Source organism: Schistocerca cancellata, chromosome 4 (genome assembly GCF_023864275.1).
Source record: "Schistocerca cancellata isolate TAMUIC-IGC-003103 chromosome 4, iqSchCanc2.1, whole genome shotgun sequence".
Classification (NCBI taxonomy): domain Eukaryota; kingdom Metazoa; phylum Arthropoda; class Insecta; order Orthoptera; family Acrididae; genus Schistocerca; species Schistocerca cancellata.
Window position 1 is genome coordinate 668,264,666 of NC_064629.1, and position 20,816 is coordinate 668,285,481.

Consider the following 20,816-nt stretch of genomic DNA (forward strand, 5'->3'; position numbering starts at 1 on the left):
CCAGACGGGAACGAGGAAAACACTGGTCGAGTGCTCGTAAACTGCTCAGGGAATCGCTACAGATAACGAACGACTCACCTGAGCAGGAGCGGATATACTCTAGGGCTCGAAAGATGGCAACCAGCTCAGCAGTGTAAACGCTGCAGCCAGCCGGCAAAGAACGTTGTTCGGAATGGTTCCCTAGAGTGAGCGCATACCCGACTCGACCAGCAACCATCGAGCCGTCGGTGTAAACAATGCCAGAGCCCTGATACGTGGCCAGGATGGAATAAAAGCGGCGGCGGAAGGCCTCTGGAGGGACTGAGTCCTTCGAGCCCTGTGCCAAGTCGAGCCGAAGGCAAGGGCGAGGAACGCACCACGGGGGTGTACGCAGAAGTGCCCGGAAAGGAGGTGGAACAGGGACAAGCCCAAGCCCGGAGAGAAGCTCCTTGACGCGTATGGCGATCGGACAACCCGACCGGGGCCGACGTTCCGGCAGACGGACGACTGACTGCGGGAACAGGAGACGATAGGTAGGATGCCCGGGCGAGCTTAGAACATGGGCAGCATAAGCGGCCAGCAAACGTTGGCGCCGGAACCGCAGTGGAGGGACACCTGCCTCCACGAGTAAGCTGTCCACAGGGCTGGTGCGGAAAGCACCAGTGGCAAGGCGTATCCCGCTGTGGAGGATTGGGTCCAGCACCCGCAACGCAGACGGGGATGCTGAGCCATATGCCAGGCACCCATAATCCAGACGGGACTGGATTAACGCCTGGTAGAGCCGTAACAGGGTAGAGCGGTCGGCTCCCCAGCGGGTGTGGCTCAAGCATCTCAGAGCGTTTAGATGCCGCCAACACGTCTGTTTAAGCTGCTGGATATGAGGCAGCCAAGTCAACCGGGCATCAAAAACCACCCCCAAAAACCTGTGGGTCTCCACCACAGCAAGGAGTTCGTCGGCAAGATAAAGCCGCGGCTCAGGATGGACTGTTCGGCGCCGGCAGAAATGTATAACGCGGGTCTTGGCTGCCGAAAACTGAAACCCATGCGCTACAGCCCAAGACTGCGCCTTACGGATAGCGCCCTGTAGCTGACGTTCAACAGCTGCAATGCCAGTAGAGCTGTAATAAAGGCAGAAGTCGTCAGCATACAGGGAAGCGGAGACAGAATTTCCCACGGCCGCAGCAAGCCCGTTAATGGCTATTAAAAACAGACAGACACTTAAAACAGAGCCCTGTGGCACACCGTTCTCCTGGACGTGGGAGGAACTATACGAGGCCGCGACTTGCACGCGGAAGGTACGACACGACAGAAAATTGCGGATAAAAATCGGCAGAGGACCCCGAAGACCCCATCCATGGAGCGTAGAAAGAATGTGATGACGCCACGTCGTATCGTACGCCTTCCGCATGTCGAAAAAGACAGCGACCAGGTGCTGACGGCGGGAAAAGGCAGTACGGATGGCCGACTCCAGGCTCACCAGATTGTCGGCGGCGGAGCGGCCTTTACGGAACCCACCCTGAGATGGAGCCAGAAGGCCTCGAGACTCCAGTACCCAATGCAAGCGCCGGCTCACCATCCGTTCAAGCAACTTGCAAAGAACGTTGGTGAGGCTAATGGGACGGTAGCTGTCCACCTCCAGAGGGTGCTTTCCAGGTTTCAAAACGGGGATGACAATGCCTTCCCGCCATTGCGACGGAAACTCCCCCTCGACCCAAAGACGGTTGTAAAGATCGAGAAGGCGCCGCTGGCAGTCCACTGAAAGGTGTTTCAGCATCTGACAGTGGATGCCATCTGGCCCAGGAGCGGTATCAGGGCAAGCAGCGAGGGCACTGCGAAATTCCCACTCACTAAATGGAGCATTGTAAGATTCTGGGTGGTTGGTGCGAAACGAAAGGCTCCGACGTTCCATCCGCTCTTTAATGGAGCGGAAGGCCTGGGGGTAATTCGCAGAAGCGGAACTCATAGCAAAATGCTCTGCTAAGCGATTGGCAATGACGTCGGAGTCAGTACAAACTGCTCCATTCAGTGAGAGCGCAGGGACGCTGGCAGGTGGCCGATAGCCGTAGACGCGTCGAATCTTGGCCCAGACCTGCGAAGGAGTGACATGGAGGCCAATGGTGGACACATACCGCTCCCAGCACTCCTTCTTGCCTTGGCGGATAAGGAGGCGGGCCCGCGCACGCAGCCGTTTGAAGGCGATAAGGTGGTCGAGGGAGGGGTGTCGCTTGTGACGCTGGAGCGCCCGCCGGCGATCTTTAATCGCTTCAGCGATCTCAGGCGACCACCAAGGCACAGCCTTCCGCCGAGGGGACCCACAGGAATGGGGAATGGCAGATTCGGCGGCAGTAACGATGCCGGTGGTGACCGATTGAACCACCGCATCAATGTCATCGGTAGAGAGAGGCTCAAAAGCGGCAGTGGAGGAGAACAAGTCCCAGTCAGCCTTATTCATAGCCCATCTGCTAGGGTGCCCAGAAGAGGGGCGCTGTGGTAGTGACAAAAAGATCGGAAAATGGTCACTACCACACAGGTCGTCATGCACACTCCATTGGACAGACGGTAAGAGGCTATGGCTACAGATTGAAAGGTCAATGGCGGAGTAGGTGCCATGCGCCACACTGAAGTGTGTGAAGGCACCATCATTTAACAGCGAGAGATCGAGCTGCGACAATAAATGCTCAATGATGGCGCCTCGACGTGTTGCCACTGACCCCCCCCACAGAGGGTTATGAGCGTTGAAGTCGCCCAATAGCAAGAAAGGTGGCGGCAATTGGGCGACCAGTGCAGCCAGGACATGCTGCGAGACATCACCATCCGGTGGAATGTAAAGACTGCAGACGGTAACAGCCTGTGGCGTCCACACGCGTACAGCGACAGCCTCTAAAGGCGTCTGGAGAGGGACAGACTCGCTGTGCAGAGTGTGAAGGACATAAATGCAGACGCCACCAGACACCCTTTCATAAGCTGCTCGGTTCTTGTAATAACCCCGATAGCCACGGAGGGCGGGGGTTCGCATCGCCGGAAACCAAGTTTCCTGCAGAGCAATGCAGAAGAAAGGGCGAAGGCTGAGAAGTTGGCGGAGCTCAGCTAGATGGTGGAAGAAACCGCTGCAGTTCCACTGGAGGATGGTATTAGCCATGGATGGGAAAGGCGTGAAGGGACTGGGGAGGCAGATTACGCCTCCGGGGCCCCTGCTGCTACTGAGTCACCACCTGGACAACAGCTATCTACTGCATCCGAGGGACTGGCGAGATCCATGTCCTCAGCGGACGCCAGGATCTCCACCTCATCCTCGGACGCAGAGGGAGAAGGTTGCGGTGGGACAGGTGCCACCGCAATTTCAGGATGCTTGGGAGCCTTTTTCTTTGACTGCTTTGCGCGCTGAGCCTTAGGTGGTTCTGGCTGGGAGGGCCTCACTGGGTCAGTCTCTGGGACTGAAGACGACCGTGACGCCCTACGACCAGCGACCGGTGATTGTTTGACAACCTTGCGGGTGTCCACTTTGGCACTGGGCAAAGCCTGGGATGGGAGGGCCCCAAGGGACCCCTTCCGAGCGAGAGGAGCCGAAGAAGGCTCACGCTTCTCCGGCTGTGAAGGGGGAACAGATGTCCCCGGTGGTTGGGGTGGTGTTGCTCCTGAAGTAGATGGAGCAGGAGCAACAGGGAGTGAAGTGCCCCCCACAACCAAGGGGGCCGGTGAATGCTGACCGAGCTGAGATCGAACTGGTGTTGCAGCAGCGGCATAACTAGTTGGCATTGGCACAGGATGTAGCCGCTCAAATTTCCGCCTTGCCTCGGTGTAGGACAGGCGGTCCAGGGTCTTATATTCCATTATCTTCCTTTCCTTCTGAAAGATCCTACAGTCCGGCGAGCAGGGGGAATGGTGTTCTCCGCAGTTAACACAGATAGGAGGCGGGGCACATGGAGTATCAGGATGCGAAGGACGTCCACAATCCCGACACGTGATGCTGGAAGTACAGCGAGATGACATGTGCCCGAACTTCCAGCATTTAAAACACCGCATCGGAGGAGGGATATATGGCTTCACATCACAACGGTAAACCATCACCTTAACCTTTTCGGGTAAGACATCACCCTCAAAGGCCAAGATGAAGGCACCGGTGGCTACCTGATTATCCCTCGGACCCCGATGGACGCGCCGGACGAAGTGAACACCTCGTCGTTCGAGGTTGGCGCGTAATTCATCGTCGGACTGCAGAAGAAGATCCCTGTGGAATATTATACCCTGGACCATGTTCAGACTCTTATGCGGCGTGATGTTAACTGAAACATCCCCCAACTTGTCACAATTGAGCAACCTCCGTGACTGGGCAGAGGATGCCGTTTTGATGAGCACAGAACCAGAGCGCATCTTGGACAAGCCCTCCACCTCCCCGAACTTGTCCTCTAAATGCTCCACAAAAAACTGGGGCTTGGTTGACATAAACGATTCCCCATCAACTCGCGTACACACAAGGAACCGGGGTGAATAGTCTCCACTGCCTTCTTTTGCCATACGTTCCTCCCATGGAGTGGCCAGGGAGGGAAATGATCGTGGATCGTATTTCCTGCCGTTGAGGTTAGACCTCGATCGCTTAGAGACTGCTGGTGGTGGCCCACCAGCGAGAGATGATGTACCACGCTTCATTGCGGGTCATCCGCCCTGATGCCACCTACTCCGACCAAGGGCCCTCCCCACGGGCGCCACCCAGCCACAGCAAAGGCCACCTGGCAGGATGGCCATTGCCGGGAGTCCCGATGCCCCGGGGCGATGGGCATCTACTCCTTGGCATACGTGGGGAGTTAACGGCGCAGGCATCAGTAGAGCGATCCCTGTGTTGTCAGGGGGCTACAACCAAGAGGGTACATGGCGGCCCCACCACAACGGACTGGCTACCGTGCTGGATCTTAGGTGCAAAAAATGGCCAAGGTCGTCGTCGCAGTTAAAAGAAACGCTGCAGAGTGCAGTGTGGTAATCGCCCAAAAGATCGAAAACGAGCGGGACACCATTGCAACGACGAGAAAGACGGCTAAAGGTCTAATTGCACGACGGATACAGTGCACCATGTAAGGCGCCCTTCCCCAATTGGCTCGCTCTTCGGAATAATTTAGAAAGATGGAGGTCAAACCCGAGAGGGGACCATCACATAAGGCCGAAACATGTGAGACTCCTTTTAGTCGCCTCTTACGACAGGCAGGAATACCGCGGGCCTATTCTAACCCCCGAACCCGCAGGGGTCTCCTCCATTGTGTCCTGGTACCCAGCAGAATGAGACATGGTTGTCCTGTTAGTATAAGACAAGTGTACCCTATACATTCTAAAATATTTCCTTTGATAGGTTCATTTGTTGTATTACCTGTAATACAGTAGGGAAATTGGAGCTGGAGTGAAATTTCTTACTGTGATGCTGCCTCATATGCCAGAGCATGCTACAATATGCAACAGCATGCTACAGCAAAATCATGGAGAATAAGTAAGACATTTTGAAATAAAGTCTTAAAAGTTACATGAAGAGTGCATTCTTTTTCAGACTTCCGTCAAATCTAAAATAAATCTGGGCCTCTAGAGAAGCAAAGGATGTGCTCCATTCCAATCTTGGCATAATACATTGATACGGACTACAGCCACAGTAAAAAGCAATCCTTTGCACAGATTCTGAAGTGCCTCATTGCTCACAGCTGTTCCTCAAGTGGGCAAGAAACAGTATGGTATGAAGGTGTCTGTGCATGGATAGTGTGTTATAGGTTTCCTAAACTGTGAGGAATCAATACCTTTAGTTATGTGTTGACTCACTGGCCTCTGTACATAGCCTGGGAATAAAGCTGGCCCTAAAAACCACTGTGAGCATGATATTACCTAATAGTACAATGCATTTACATTCTTAAGTAGAACTGTTCATCAGACCTACAGACTCAATTCAACCAAGATTGCATGATGACTCTGTAAAGCTAGGGGACAGAGAGACTCTGTCTATTCCCCATGAACTTTGACTATCACTTACACAAAGCTTCTAAGAACTGTACATTTAGGCCCTGAGATATGGCTATCAACTAAGCTTAAAAACAAACATAACGCACAGCAAAATCACTAATTATTTAAAATTTAGGACAGTCTCTCTCATCAACAGCCCTGGGAAGTTAAAAACTAGTTGTGATAAATTAAGGATAACAAAAATGAATTTCTCATTTGAGAAATTCAAACCTTATTCTACATCCATTCTTTCAACTCCTTAATTGTTAGATGCAGCTGAAATGTTACTACAGTGAAGCTAGAGGAAGGAAAGAAGACAGACAAATAGTCTAAAAATAAAGAAAACAGGGCAGGTCTTATTCCTGTGGATGCTGTAATGTTAATAGAAACAACAAAAACAGTACCACTTAAAACATAAGATTCACTGACAACCAAAGTGATCATATATGACACTGTAAATGCAACAATAAAAATAATGGGAGCCAGTTATGTTAACACTATGACAACTACCCTACATATTTCGTCATACCCAAGCTTTAAATATAGAATTAAAATAATAATTCTCTGTGAATTAGGAAATTTTCTGTCATTCATGAAAAGTTAAAAAGCATAAACAGGAGTTTTTTTAATCTTTACCAATATGCTGTAATGGATCCCGCTACAGCCAGGTAAGTCACAGAGAACTCAGAGTCCATATCCCACATGGAGAAGGGGCAGCTGTATTCTTCATCCTTGGTGGAACAAAAGTCACTACCACTACCACCTATCCAAGCAACCCTTTGCATATTAGTTGGTCGAATCACTGGCAAAGATTAGCAATAGTATGTACAGAAGCAGTTGGTATGTTTCAGTAACTGTCGCAGTTTGAGAGCCAACATTGGCCTTTGGAGCACAATACTTCATTGATGGAATGAAAGTTGGCAGCTGAGCGGCCTTGACTGCCTTTTGCACATCAGAGTGTGAGAGGCATTGAGTAACATTGAGTAACTTTTTCTCATTGATGAATATCTGACATACCCTACTCAAAATTGGATGTCTTAGAGAGCAATTAAAAGGAAGAAAGGAGAGATTATGATTTAACATACCATCAATGATGATATCCACACAGACAGAGCCCAAGTTCATCCATTTGTCTTGAACAGGAAACTTTAATCTGGATGGCTGGACCAGGTCTGTACAGTCATTCTCCTACATGTGAGTCCATTGTCTTACCACAACACAACCTTACTCATTCACAGCAACACTGGCACACTAGCACAAGAAATATTTGTTCTGTGGGCAGTCAAAATGCCTCTTTCACATGTCATGTGCAACAGCACACTGTGTTAGATACATAAGGCTCTACTTTCAGATAGAGTCTTGCAGCTTGTCTCTCATTTATCCTTACTTGGAGTATTTGTGAGTTTACTAGTTACTACCTTCATACTATTTCCTTCACCAGCTAACCTACTGTCTTCCCATTCCTGTTGCAGCTCTGTGTAATCCAGGTTAATTATGTACCAGCAGTTGACTATGCAATTACTATCATTTAAAGCAGTGTATGGCACATTTAACATGGTATTCTGCATGCAGTAGCTTTCACTATACAGAATTATAGTTTAAAAAACTATTAATATATGCCAGAGAGTTGTTAAGTAACATATTTGGTCAACTATAATGTCTGCATAACAATAACAGTTACTAGTAATGAGCTGTCTCCTATACAAACAAGAGAGAATTACTTACACTGACACCAGTTACTAGGATGTCATTGCGGCAGTTTTCTGCAGTGTCATGTGTGCAGCGATGGCCATCTACGCACCAATCACAAGGGAATGATGATGAAACACATTGTGTGCACGAGCTGTATGTGTTGCAGTCAAAAAACGTGAAGTTGGTTGCAACAAAATCTGGTCCAGATGTCATTCGTACAGATAGTTTTGCCGTGAAATGATCTGAAAAGATTTGATTATTTAGCACAAGTGTAATGATTCTTATGATAAAACTTTCATTTAGCAATGACATCAAAATGATCAATGGTGGGTGATGTCAAACAACTGTCAATGTTATTCTTATATACAGATGTCGTCATTTAAAATTATGCAACTTCTTGAAAAAATCTCAAAAGGAAAATGACATTAAATTTTACATTGATCAAATGGTTACAAAAATAAAATAGTGGTCAGAATAGCTGTTCTTAACCAAAAAATGTGTCTCTACCACAAAATAAGAAATACAACAAACTACATGCTAAGGAAATGAGAGAGAATTAGCCAACTGTAAAGCATGCTTTGTACTTACGTTGTCCCTGAGGTATTGAAGGAAGAAGATCTGTCCTTGGTGTTGTGCAGTTCACACCATAAGGTTTACGAGTCGCATTTGTTATTAGTGTCTTATCCAGTGCAGTGAATGCACACAGGAACTGGCCAGAAAGTGTTGGCAGGTTTTCAATTACGAGTTCCAGCTGCAATGAAGAAGTCAAGTCTTAGATCTTGGCCTTAAAATGACTTCAGTTAACATTGAAGGTTTATCTGCAAATAAAGAACTTTTACTCTCTCGCATGTGCAGGAAACACAAATGTGATATTTTAATCTTACAGGAAACTCATAGAGGACCCACTAGCCATAGACCAAAAATCAAAGGCATGATATTAGCTTCAGAAAGACAGCATGAACAATATGGGAGTGCAATATTCACAAAGCCTAGCCTTATGGTTCAAGCAGTGGTGATGACATATATAGATAACATAGAAATTTTAACAATTGAATTGAAGACATGCACAGTGACCTCCATCGACAAGCCACCTGGGGTAGATTTCAGATTCAGAGAACCAAGTAACTTTCGAAAACAGTCAATCACAATCGTAATCAGAGATTTCAATAGTCACAGCACTACATGGGGCTACCCAGAGACAGATTCCAATGGAGAAGAAGGCGAAAGATGGACAGAGAGATCTGAACTCAAGTTTATACACAACCCAAAATTACCAGCCTCTTAACATTGGACGATAGGAATGTGGATACAAACCTGACAACATATTTTTAACAGATTGGATTGTTCAGCACACTGTTAAGTCGGTAGTTAATGCACTACCAAGGACTCAATGTGGACCCATCACACTGACCATAAAAGCTGTAGTGTGTCCAGATATCATCTCATTTAAAAGGTATTTCAGCTTCAAAAAGGTATGTTGGAGATTTTTCACAAAAGAACTGGATGCCGAGATTGATGAGATACCTCCAGTCGCTAACTCCTAAGACACATTTATACAGTACACCAGATGAATATCTTGGAAACACATCCCTAGAGGCTGCTGGAGGGAATCCATACCTGTGATTTATGACAACATAAAAATAACCCTATAAAAGTATAGGCACCTTTACAATATCAATCCAGTCTCTGAAGACAACTTGGAGGCTGGAGAGGAAATGCTCACACAAGGGAGCACCTTTGAGGAGTTGGATGAGAAATTAACAAGCAGCCCCAAAATACTTACCAAACCCAGCAAAGATGCAAGTTTGCAGTTTCAACATGAAGATTAATGAAGCCAAAAGAAAACTCCATGTGAGTTGGAAGGACAAGGAGCTAGAGCACTACTACATTCCCCACTACTTAGGTAGAATGTTGGTCAGAACTCTGTCATGTAAACAGCACTGTTCAGACACTAAGCAGAAGGTCAGTGTTAGGAATAACATCATGTTATGGTCACATAAACATAAACTGACCAGCTCAAACTGGGGTGCTGACCCACAAGTGCTTCAAACTACAGCCATTGCACTCATTTTGTCAGCAGCTGAGTATGCTGCACCTGTGTGGAAGAATTTGGCCCATGTGAAACACATTTATGTGACCATAAATGAGTTGTCTCATATCAGGATATTTGAGGCCCACACCAACAGAGAAGATCTACCCTCTCATAAGGATAGCTCCCCCCCTCCAGTATATGGTGGCAATTATCTGCCAAAGTGGAGAGGAACAAACAGAAGACAAATAATCATCATCCTCTACACAGGCACTTATAATAGCCCAGGTAGCTTCACTCAAGAAAGAGCTGCCTCTGGAGGTCAGAGCCAATCACCATCACTGTCAAAGAGAGGAGATTTCAGCCATGGAAGGAGGCAACACCAAATACTACCTTGGAGCTGAAGGAAGAACTTGTGCCTAGAAGTAACAAATCCTTCACAACCTGGACAGCTCAGCAGGCTGTGGACTAGGATCTCACACTGCAAGCATAACCTTGCATAATGAGGCTGCTTTGATGAGGAACCATTATGTGACTGGGGGAATGACCAAACAGACGACCACCTACTGATGTGCCCAAACCTCAGCACAAGCTGTACCCTGCTAGATTTACAGCTAGCTAAAGATAAGGCCATCTGTGTAGCTGATTATTGGGCAAAATATATTTAAACTTTAAATTTTATTACAGTTGACTTAAACTAGATATTAATGTATGGTGTTCTGGACATGGAAAATAAAATAAAAATAATAAATGATCTTAGTTACACCAAAAATTAACAGTTTTGTCCACAGCATTTGTCAGTCTGATGAACACCAAGTTCATGTTTTTTATCTTATGTGCATGACAAGAGTGTATCAGTTTCATATCAATCGTATGATAATAAGAAGTCAGAATTTGAAACAATCAGACTTGGGTATAACATGTTTCTATTTTAACACTTTCTGATGAACATAAATGATCCACTTACATTTGCAGAAGATTCCACTTCTGTTGCTTTTGCAGATAGTGGAAGTACCTGTATAAAAATTAGTACCAGTCATTTTACTGGAAAGTCGGCTAATGAAATATTTGAAAACTTCAACAGATGGTTAAAGGCCAGTGTATCATCATTAAACCTAATATAAATAACACAAGAATCTCACACAAACAGAATTTGTATAATTCGTCACATGATACACTACACTGTTAAATGAAATGGATGGATAGATGGATTGATGGGGTTACAGGGACCAAACTATGAGGTCATCCTATTCCTATAGGTGTCAAACCAGGAATAGTCCCCAGAGAGGAAGGACACAAAACATAAATCACAAAGAACCCAACTGTGCACGATAATCAAGAAAACTAAGAGATAGAAGCAAACAGAAGTGAGAGAAGGGCAAAAGGGTAAAGCTGGGTAAGTTGGTCTGTCCAGAACACAGTAGGAGACCGCCAGGACACATTACGCGATGGGAGATGCACAACTCTGCATCTGACCGGTGCTTCCTCGCCCTCCATTATGACAAGAAAACGTGGACAAGTTGATAAATTCTCATGAAAGAGAACAATGACTATGAGGCAATAAATCAACAACATATGTAGAACAATTAAAAAGGTTGGAAGGACAGGGGCCAGACTGAACCACTGAGCACAGGTAGCCATGGGCCCCCTGGGTTGGTGCAGGTGATGAGGCACCCCTACAGGCCCTCAAGCAGCTGTTGAAATCAATGTGCATTATGTCACAGAGAGAAATAGAAACCACCTTCATGGGTAAAATGTACAACCGGATCAAACACTTTTCCATTGTACACTAGTATCGGAGACAGTGATTAGGCAAGGTTAGGGCTTCGCTGTAATGTGGCCAAAAAATAGAAGTCTAGTAGGATGTAGGCCACTGAGAGTGGGTGGATCATCACATAGGTTGTGGCCATGGGTCAGCCAAGTGTGGCCAATGTGAAGCTGACAGTGAACAGTAGGTTCCCTGTGAGAAGTAAAAACGGAGACTGGCACATCTCCACAGGCCCCTATTGCTCGCAGTTTGTTTGGAGAAACCAGGGCACACAAATCCTTCTTCCAAGCCTCCAACTACTGATGGGTAGTGTTGACCAAAGATCCAGTTCTGGAACCCCCATGTTTGAAGTCAGCATCCTGGTAGCCAACTTGGCCAACCAGTCATGACATTCATTTCCTGGGATTACAACATGACCTGGGTTTCGGGGTGGACAGTCATAAACAATGGATGTTCAGGATAGCACTGGTCAATAGGCTGAAGACTACTTAGGGAGTTACTGCCAATTAAGAGCATCTTACTGGTGCAACAACTAACGTCTTGAGTGAGGGTTCAAGCTACAGCCACCAATTCTGTAGTGACCACACTGCACCCATTTGGCAGGGAGTGTTGTTCACTGTACCCGAAATGCAAAGAGGCAAAAACCAGTTTGTCCACTGACTGCAGAGCCATTACTGTATACCATTTCCAAACCCGGATATCCACAATGGATAGCCTGGAATGGGTGGCGAAAAATCATGAGGTCTACAGAGCCTTTTGGTCCAAAGACAAGTTGAGACTTTCTGAGGATGGGATACACACCACGGGGGCATCCCCAATATCTCCCTAAAACGAGGTGACAGTGAGGGAAATTGGAGTTCAGAGCAGAGACCCTGTATGCGAACTGTGACCTGGGCTTCTGTTGTGAGAGGTAGATATCCCTACCAGGAAAGAGGACATGGTAGCTTGGATGCTCAGGGAAGCAGCTAGTATGTATTGCATAGTTAAGCAGTAGTTGCTAACAACTACCCATAGGAGCCACAAGGCTCATCTGAAAGGCACCTGTTTCATGTTAGACCCCAATGGTGTACAGGGTTCAGCATCTGCAATGCTGAAGGAAATGCCAAACCATATGCTAGACTCCAATAATCAAGGCAGGCCAGGGTCAGAGCTTTGTAGGGCTGCAAAAGTGTACAGCAATCTGCACCCCATCTGGAGTCACTCAGGCAGTGAAGAGTATTAAGATGTGACCAGCATGTTCACTCAAGTTGGCAAAGATGGGGAAGCCAGGTCAACTGGGCATCAAACAGCAGTCCCAGAAAGCGATAAGCCTCCACCAGATTGAGCAGCTGGTCATCAAGATTGAGTTTTTTTGTGGATGTACAGTACGATGGTGACAGAAGTGTATGATGCATGTCTTGGTGGCTGAAAACCAGAAGCCATGGGTATGAGCCCAGGACTGCACCTTCTGTGTAGCACCCTGCAGTCAGTGTTCAGCAACACCTTAGTTGAGGAGCAATAATAAATGCAAAACTCATCAGTATACATGGACAGTGACACTGTATTCCTCCCAGCTGCAATTAGACCTTCAATATCCAATAGAAAAAGAGGCATACTCAATACAGAGCCCTGTGGAAACCATTCTCTTGTGTATTGGTGGGAGCAGGGGGGAGGGGGGGGTTACTGTGGGAAGCATTGACTTGAACCTGGAAAGTACAGTGTGACAAGATGTTCTGGACAAAAATTGGGAGTGGGCTGTGGAGACAGCACTCATGCTGGGAAACGAGGATGTTGTGATGCCATGTGGCATCATAATAAGACTCTTGCAAGTCAAAGAAAAAATTATAAGGTGTACATGTTGGGCAAAAGTTGACCAGATAGTAGACTCCTGGCAGAACAAACTGTCAGCTGTAGAATGGTTTAGGCAAAAATCTCCTTGGGACTGAATCAAAAGACACTGAGACTCAACGTACCAACACAGGTGCTGGCTCACCATTCATTTGAGCAACATGTAGAGAACACTAGTCAGACTAATTGGGTGATAGCTGTTCACACCAATGGGGTGTTTACCTGGTTTCAGTACTGAGACAATCACACTTTCTCGCCACTGAGATGGGAATTCAACCATCCACGCTCCAGATATAGTTGAAACTGTCAAGAATGTGACATTGCAATCCACCTATTAGCATTTGACCATTTGGCGGAGGGTGTGTTCTGGCCCTGGAGCCATGTCAGGGCAAAGGGAATTCCCACTCACTGAATGGAGGATTATATGGCTCCAGGTGACATAGTGAAAGGTAAGTGACTTTGTGCTACCCACTGTTTGAGTACAAGAAATGCAAGCTGATAACCCTCAGATGCAGAGCCTCAAGCATAGTGGAAAGTGAAGTGTTTGGTGACAGTCTGGCTCACTGTAGATAACACCATTCAGAGAGATACCAAGTTCACCTGTGGAGATCTGGTGTCCACAGAGGTGTCAAATCTTTGCCCAAACCTGGGAAGGAGGAGTACACAATCCAATGGTAGCAACATACCGTTCTCAGCATTCTTGTTTCTGGCATTTTACCGTGTAGTGGACCTGGGCACATAGCCATTTAAAGGTAGTGGGGTGCACCATCAACAGATACCATTGGAGAGCTCATTTACAATCTCAATTTTGAGGGTCCACCAAGTTACTTTCTTCCGAGAAGGAAGAACAGGGTATCAATAAGTCAGATACATATAATATGGCTCCAGTTGGGCTCTGGGCAGCCACATTGATATCTCCACAGGGCAGAGTGCTGAGAGTGACAGCAGAGGAGAGGGCATCCCAACCAGTTTTGTTGAGACCCCCCATCTACGTGGACACCCAGGTGAACAGTAAATTATCACTGTCACACAGGTTATCACGAAGGTTCCAATGGCTAGAGATGAGAAGGTCTGAGCTGCAAATGGGAAGATCAATGGGGGAATAATATTCACATGTCACAATGAAGTGCGTGGGAACACCGGTATTCAAAAACGCAAAGATCAAGCTCTGTGAGCAAGCTTTCAACATCTTTTCTGTTGACAGTGGTCATTGTTCCATCCCACAAAGGGTTGTGGGCATTGAAGTCAAGCAGTACTAGGGAATGTGAGAGGGGAGGAGGGAGGGAGAGAGGGGGGAGCTGGGAGAACAGTGCAGACCAAGATTCCATGACACTTCATTGTCAGGAGGTAGATATGTATTATGGACAGTAAAATCCAGAAACATGCTTGTATTAACAGCCACAGCCTCCAAAGTTGTATCAAGTGGCATGTGTTTGCTTGTAGATAGAGTCCAGAATGTGTGTGCAAACACAGCCCGATGCTCTTCCATAGTCAGAACAGCCCCGACAGCCACAGAGGGTATGGGTCTGCATTGCTGAAAACCAGGCTTCCTGGGGGGAGGGGGGGGGGGTAATGTAAAAAGCAGGTGGAAACATATGAGAGGTGTCATAGCTCAACCAAGTGGCCAAAAAAACAGCTACAGTTCCATTGAAAGATCGCATCATCAATGAAGGGCCAAAGGAGGCAGGTCATGCCTCAGGAGTGCCTGCTGCCACTAGGTGTGAGGATATGGCATCAATACACAATAGTTCAGAATCAGGATGTGGGGTGGAGGGGGGTCTAGAGCCACGGGGGCACCAGGAATGCCACCTATATGTCCAGTGGCATGATGGCCCCTGGAATCTCCTTCTTCTCAGAGTGCTTCTTCTAGTTTTTTTTTTGTTTGTTTTGTTTTTTTGTCTTTAGATGATTATGATGTCCATGAGGGATTGTCTACCCTAGGTTCTGGGACAGAGGAGGAACACAAAGTCCTATGACCCACAACCTGTGGCTCCCTCAAGCCACTGGCTGGCATCTGGTTGCAGATCAGCAGATTCCTGGCAAATGTGCACCCCAAGGGACCCATTCCTGGTAAGAGATGCTGGAAGAGGGCATTGCTTCTCTGGCTGGGGTTGAAGACTGATGTCCCCAGTGGGTGGGGAGTTCATTACTCCCAAAGGGGGTATGTGGTAACCAGTAGGAGGTGGCCCCTGCAACCACCAGGGGAGTGGATGTAATAGAGCAGCTGTAAGGGCCTGAAGTAGGAAACATGGAGGACAATGGTACAGTGCTAGAGAGGATGACATTGCCGTAGCTGTAGCATACATCATCATCCATGTAGGATGCAGATGGTCATACTACTTCTTGGCATCTTGATACCTGATTTGGTCAAGAGTCTTGCATTCTTTGATTTTCTTCTCTCTTTGGAAGACCGTGCCATCCAATGAGCAGGGCAGAATGATGATCCCCACTGTTGACACAGATGGGAGTAGAGGTGCAAGGAATGTTCAGGTGCAACTGACATCCACAATTCCTACAGATGATGCAGGTATTACAATGTGGAGACATGTGTCTGAATCTCATGGTTTTGTAACAACACATGGGAGGGGGGACACACAGTTTCACATCACATCAATACCCCATCACCTTGAGCATTTCAGGCAATGAGTCACCTTCAAAGGCCAAGATGAAGCTCCCAGTATCAACCCTATCATCATCTGGGCCCTGCTGGACATAACACAGAAAATGCACACCTCATCACTCCAAATTATCACATAACTTACCATCAGTCTGTAAAAGGAGATCACAGTGGAGGTTGATTTCCTGCATCATACTGGGACAAAGGATCTGTGAAAGTTACTGGAATGTCACACCGCTTGTCATAGGGGAGCAGCATCTGTGTCTGAGCAGAGGATGCTATGTTTAATCAGAACGGAACCACTTTTCATTTCTGAAATCACTGCTACTTCCCCAAACCAGTCCTGAAGGTGTTCAACAAAGAATAATGGCTTTGTAGTACAATATAAATCCCCATCAGTCCTAGAACATACTAAGCATTTGGGAGAGTATTTCTCCCTTTTTCCCTAGCCCTACGATACTCCCACAGTGTAGCCAGGGAAGGAAACATTTTGGCACCATATTTCTCTGCGCTATAATATGTCATTCATTCGGAAGACACTGCTGGGGCCATACAGCCACCAGCAGAAGAAAGTTTAATTCACTTCATGTGTGAGTCATCCGCTATGGAACCACTCACTCAAAATGGGGGCTCTCCTCATGGATGCCACCCAGCCATAGCAATTGCTACCTGGCCAGTAAATGATTGCTTGGAGTCCCTGTGCCCCAGACATGGCAGGCACATGCTCCTTAGCATGCACAGGGAGCTTCCAGCTCAGGCACCAATAATTTATTCCCTGCGTGTTCAGGGGGCTACCACCCTGCAGGTACTTGGTGACTTACATCCCCCCCCCCCCCCCCCCCCCCGGTGGAATGACTAATGCACTGGGTGCTGGGTTTTTGGGTGTATTACCTTTGCCAGAAAGGAAGGGTGCAAAGATAGAAAGGCTCAAAAGGTGGAATATACATTGCAGTGAGCAACCTTTCCCACACGATCTGCACTTCTGTAAAATTTGGAAGATGAATAGCTGGTCAAACCCATCAATGGGGACCATGCGGTTAAGAATAAAAATTTGTAGAATACTGGGAGGGAAGAAATCAAGTGTCCAGTATCGTAAACCACATCGATGCATGGTCGGCCCCATCCAGTGCAAAGGCAGAGGGGAAAGAATAATAGAAGGGTGAACTTGCAGCACAGAAAGGAAAGGAGCACTGCAAGGACTAGGGCTTCGTGTTGGCCAGGCACATATTCACAAAAGAGTTGTGAGCCCTCTAGGGGGTGTTAAAAGAGAAATTAATTGTCAGGGTTACAGGACAGCAGTTGGGGCATTCTTCTGGGAAAGCCCACTTCATCATCATGAACACTGCTTGATCTGCAGTTAACTTACAGACTACTCCAATAACACAAAAAAACAATAAAAAAGACTCCAAAGGTTTAACGTTAACACAGAAAAGAATCACATATATAGGTGCACATGTATTCAACAACGTGCCAAGGCACATTAAATGTCTTGTGGGTAACATAGTGAATTAAAGATCTGTTGGAAAACTCTTACTCCAGTGAACTGTACCTTCATAGAAATTCTTAAAATTAATGTATTATGCTGTAATATAATCAATATCAGCATTGTAATACAATAATATTTTGTAAAGTTAAGCCATTTTATTGCATTGCACTAAAAATGTATGAGGGTGTGCTGAAGAGTAATGCCTCGGAATTTTTTATGTGAAAACTCTTGAAGTTTTTTTAAATAGCACAATAATAATTAATATTCTGCATTATCTACACCTTTATTTCTCAACATAGTCACTCTGTCAAAGAACACATTTCTCCCAACGAGAGACCAGTTTGTTGGTACTGTCACTGTAAAATGTTTGACTTTGTTGACTGAAGTCCTCAAAGGTGTTCTTGTTGTGTTGTTTTGCTAACAGATGAAAACTGGATGGGGCCAAGTCGAGAGTCTACAGTCAGTGACAGTGAACCCAAGGCGTCAGATTGCTGCAAATGTCACAGTGCTTGTGTGCAGCCTGAAACTGTTATGCTGAAGGAGAGGGTGTGCACCAACTCTTCAAATTCATTCTTTCAGTGTTCTGAGGGTATTGCAGTACCTTTCAGGGTTTGTGGTAGTGCCCTTAGACACGAATTTCAAATTCATCACACTCTGAACATTACACAACGCTGTGCATGGCTTTGCCTGCCGATGGCATGGTCTTGAATTTTTTGGGCATTGGTGGTCCTCCGTGATGGAACTCCACTGATGTTTTCTTATTTTCGGGGTCAAAATGACGAACCCAGCTTTTATCACCTGTCACAATGCTATTAAGAAAACCATCACCCTCACTCTCAAAATGCCAAATAAATTGTTGACTGATATCCCATTTCCCATGCTTCATGTCAGAAATGAGCATTTGAGGCACCATACACACAGTTTTCTGTACCGCAGTTCTACAATGATGGCCTGTACACACACTCGTAATATGGCACATTTACCCGAGAGCTGCATGTATTATCGAATGATTTTCTCTGATGAGTTCTTCAATCGGATTCCAACGAGTCTCACTGGTTGCCGTATAAGATCAACCTACTTCGAGCTCTGCCACAAACATTAGGTTAGCACCACATTTCCCTTCATTACGAGCACGAACAACCCAACTTCGCACATTACTGGTGTAGATACAATCATAAGCGGAGACATCTTTCATTTCTCTATGAATTGCAATTGGAAGCACGTTTCCTGCAGTTAGAAATTCGATTACAACACGCTGTTTCTCATGCGCCCACATAGTTACGTTACACACCACCAAGTTACATGCCACACGTTGGGGCCCTCTAGCAGCAGAGGATTTATCAGCGAAGCGGGAAAGTCGCCCGAGTAATAGGCATTACATGTAATATCTCAACCAATATTGAGAACAGAATAAAAAATTTACAGGTATTACTTTTCAGCGCGCCCTCGTACATCCCAGAGATATTTCTACAGCCTGGAAACTTCTCTTCACAAAATCCATGGAATATGATTCATGCAAAGCAACAAAATAATAATGAAAGGAAAATGCTGATTCATTCACAAGCATAACTAAACAGATCAGTGTTTATGAACATACAATTACACAATCAACTTACAAAATGTGATGATACCTTCATTCGGTCAAGTTCGCATTCAAGGAAAATTAAGCATGGAATGTACTGCTGGAGAATGTGAAATTATATTGTAGAACATCATTCAATACAACAGTTATAATGGAAATATTTTCATGCTTGGTGATTTCATTTCCTTTCTTTTCATTTGATTTTCAACTGTCAAAAATTTAATCCATGACCTGACTTAAGAGCAAGAAAAATAAATACAGGAATCATGATACAGTGTACAGTCAAATCATGATGATGACTTTTCATCAGTTTCCTAGTTTCAACATTAACAGACTGTGAGCAACATGTAATGTGAAATAAAGAAGGAATTACCTTAATACAAATAATCTACCACTTCTATATCTGTTATACTGTATTTTGCAAGTGGTAACGCAAATAGCCTCTCACCCTACGTCTTTTGCTTTAGCCAAAAATGTTGTCAACAGCTATTTACCAGATAACTGATTCCTTATACGTATGATCTCTGAATCCATTTCTCTCTCTCTCTCTCTCTCTCTCTCTCTCTCTCTCTCTCTCTCAAAACACACACACACACACACACACACACACACACACACACACACAGACAGACAGACAGAGAAGAAAACGATCTTGTAGGAAACGGTACATACCGTTCTAGCTGTAGTTCGCTGCAGCTGGTTTGGGGTCACAGTTGTGATAGTTGTACAACGTCCACTCTTATAGGAAATCCAGTACAGTGGGTCTTTGGCAGCATCCTGGCAATCACTGCGGAGGCTACATCTAGCAAAATATTTCAGTAATTTAGTTCCAGTTCTGATAGTGTTAAGCCGTAAATGAATAGGTCTGAATAATTAGTGGTTCTATTATACAATAAATGACATTCTAATGGGCCAACATCATTGCACTGTATTTAAAGGGTTTAGTAGACAGACTTTTTTTTCATCTGCGACCTTAAGATAAACTATATTCGTACTAAAGAGGCAGTTTAACATTCAATAAAAAATTCAGTTCAGTTCAGTGTAGTGTTACAATAACTATTAGTGATTCAATTTTCAAAGTTTGGTCTAGTTAAAATTAAGACAAGAATACTGTATTTGCTTGAAGCAAACTAGATTTTAAGAGAAATAATGCACTGCAACCTAGATAATGATAAAATCAATTCCAAGTATGATAAAAAGTCTCACAGGACTTGGCACATTACTTACTTATTTTCAAGAGAGCACCAGCCACAGTATGGATCCTTGGCACCTAAACAGTCCCAGCAAGTCTTGTAAACACTGCACGACTGCACTTTCACTTTGGACACCTGTAACATAAATGATAATGTTGTAGTAAAAACAGGCTGACGAGTAACAGAAGTGTAGTTTCTCTAGTCCCCGCAGGGGAAGTCAACGTGCCTCCTGTCAAAATTTTGTTTCTAAATTGTCATTTTCTACATTTGTTTAAAATGTGTAATATATATAAGATATGGGACACTACTCGGTTATGAGGAATATAATGGCACACCAAATGTAGAGAATGATGACCATAGATGTTAAGTCCCATAGTGCTCAGTGCCATTTGAACCATTTGAACCAAATTTAGACAGTTGATAACGGAACCAAACATTGTCCAGGAATTGAAGGAAAGCAGACTTTGATTGATAGGGCATGGTGCCCAAGTGCCATAAGTCACAGTTCGAAAGTAGTGATGGCGGTAACACCCGGAGAAACATCTCTCCTTGGCCGATTCAGGAAGGGATGAATGGGCGAAACCATTAAGGACCCATAACAGCTGACTACCGAATCTAACTAGATGCAAACAGCTAAAATGCTTAGTTACTAGCGGCAGTTTGTAAGGTTGGT

General features: G+C 45.6%; 1 protein-coding gene across 2 annotated transcripts in view; it reads right to left on the bottom strand.

The window, feature by feature from the left end:
• Positions 1–20,816, bottom strand: part of LOC126183438 (plexin-A4) — a 963,020-nt gene that overhangs the window by 34,162 nt on the left and 908,042 nt on the right. For both annotated transcript variants that reach the window (XM_049925426.1, XM_049925425.1), the window contains 4 exons: positions 20,178–20,278; positions 19,623–19,752; positions 8,230–8,392; positions 7,675–7,883 (listed from right to left, as the gene is read on the bottom strand). In XM_049925426.1, the coding sequence (XP_049781383.1) occupies positions 7,675–7,883; positions 8,230–8,392; positions 19,623–19,752; positions 20,178–20,278 (603 nt within the window). The remainder of the gene's footprint in view (positions 1–7,674; positions 7,884–8,229; positions 8,393–19,622; positions 19,753–20,177; positions 20,279–20,816) is intronic.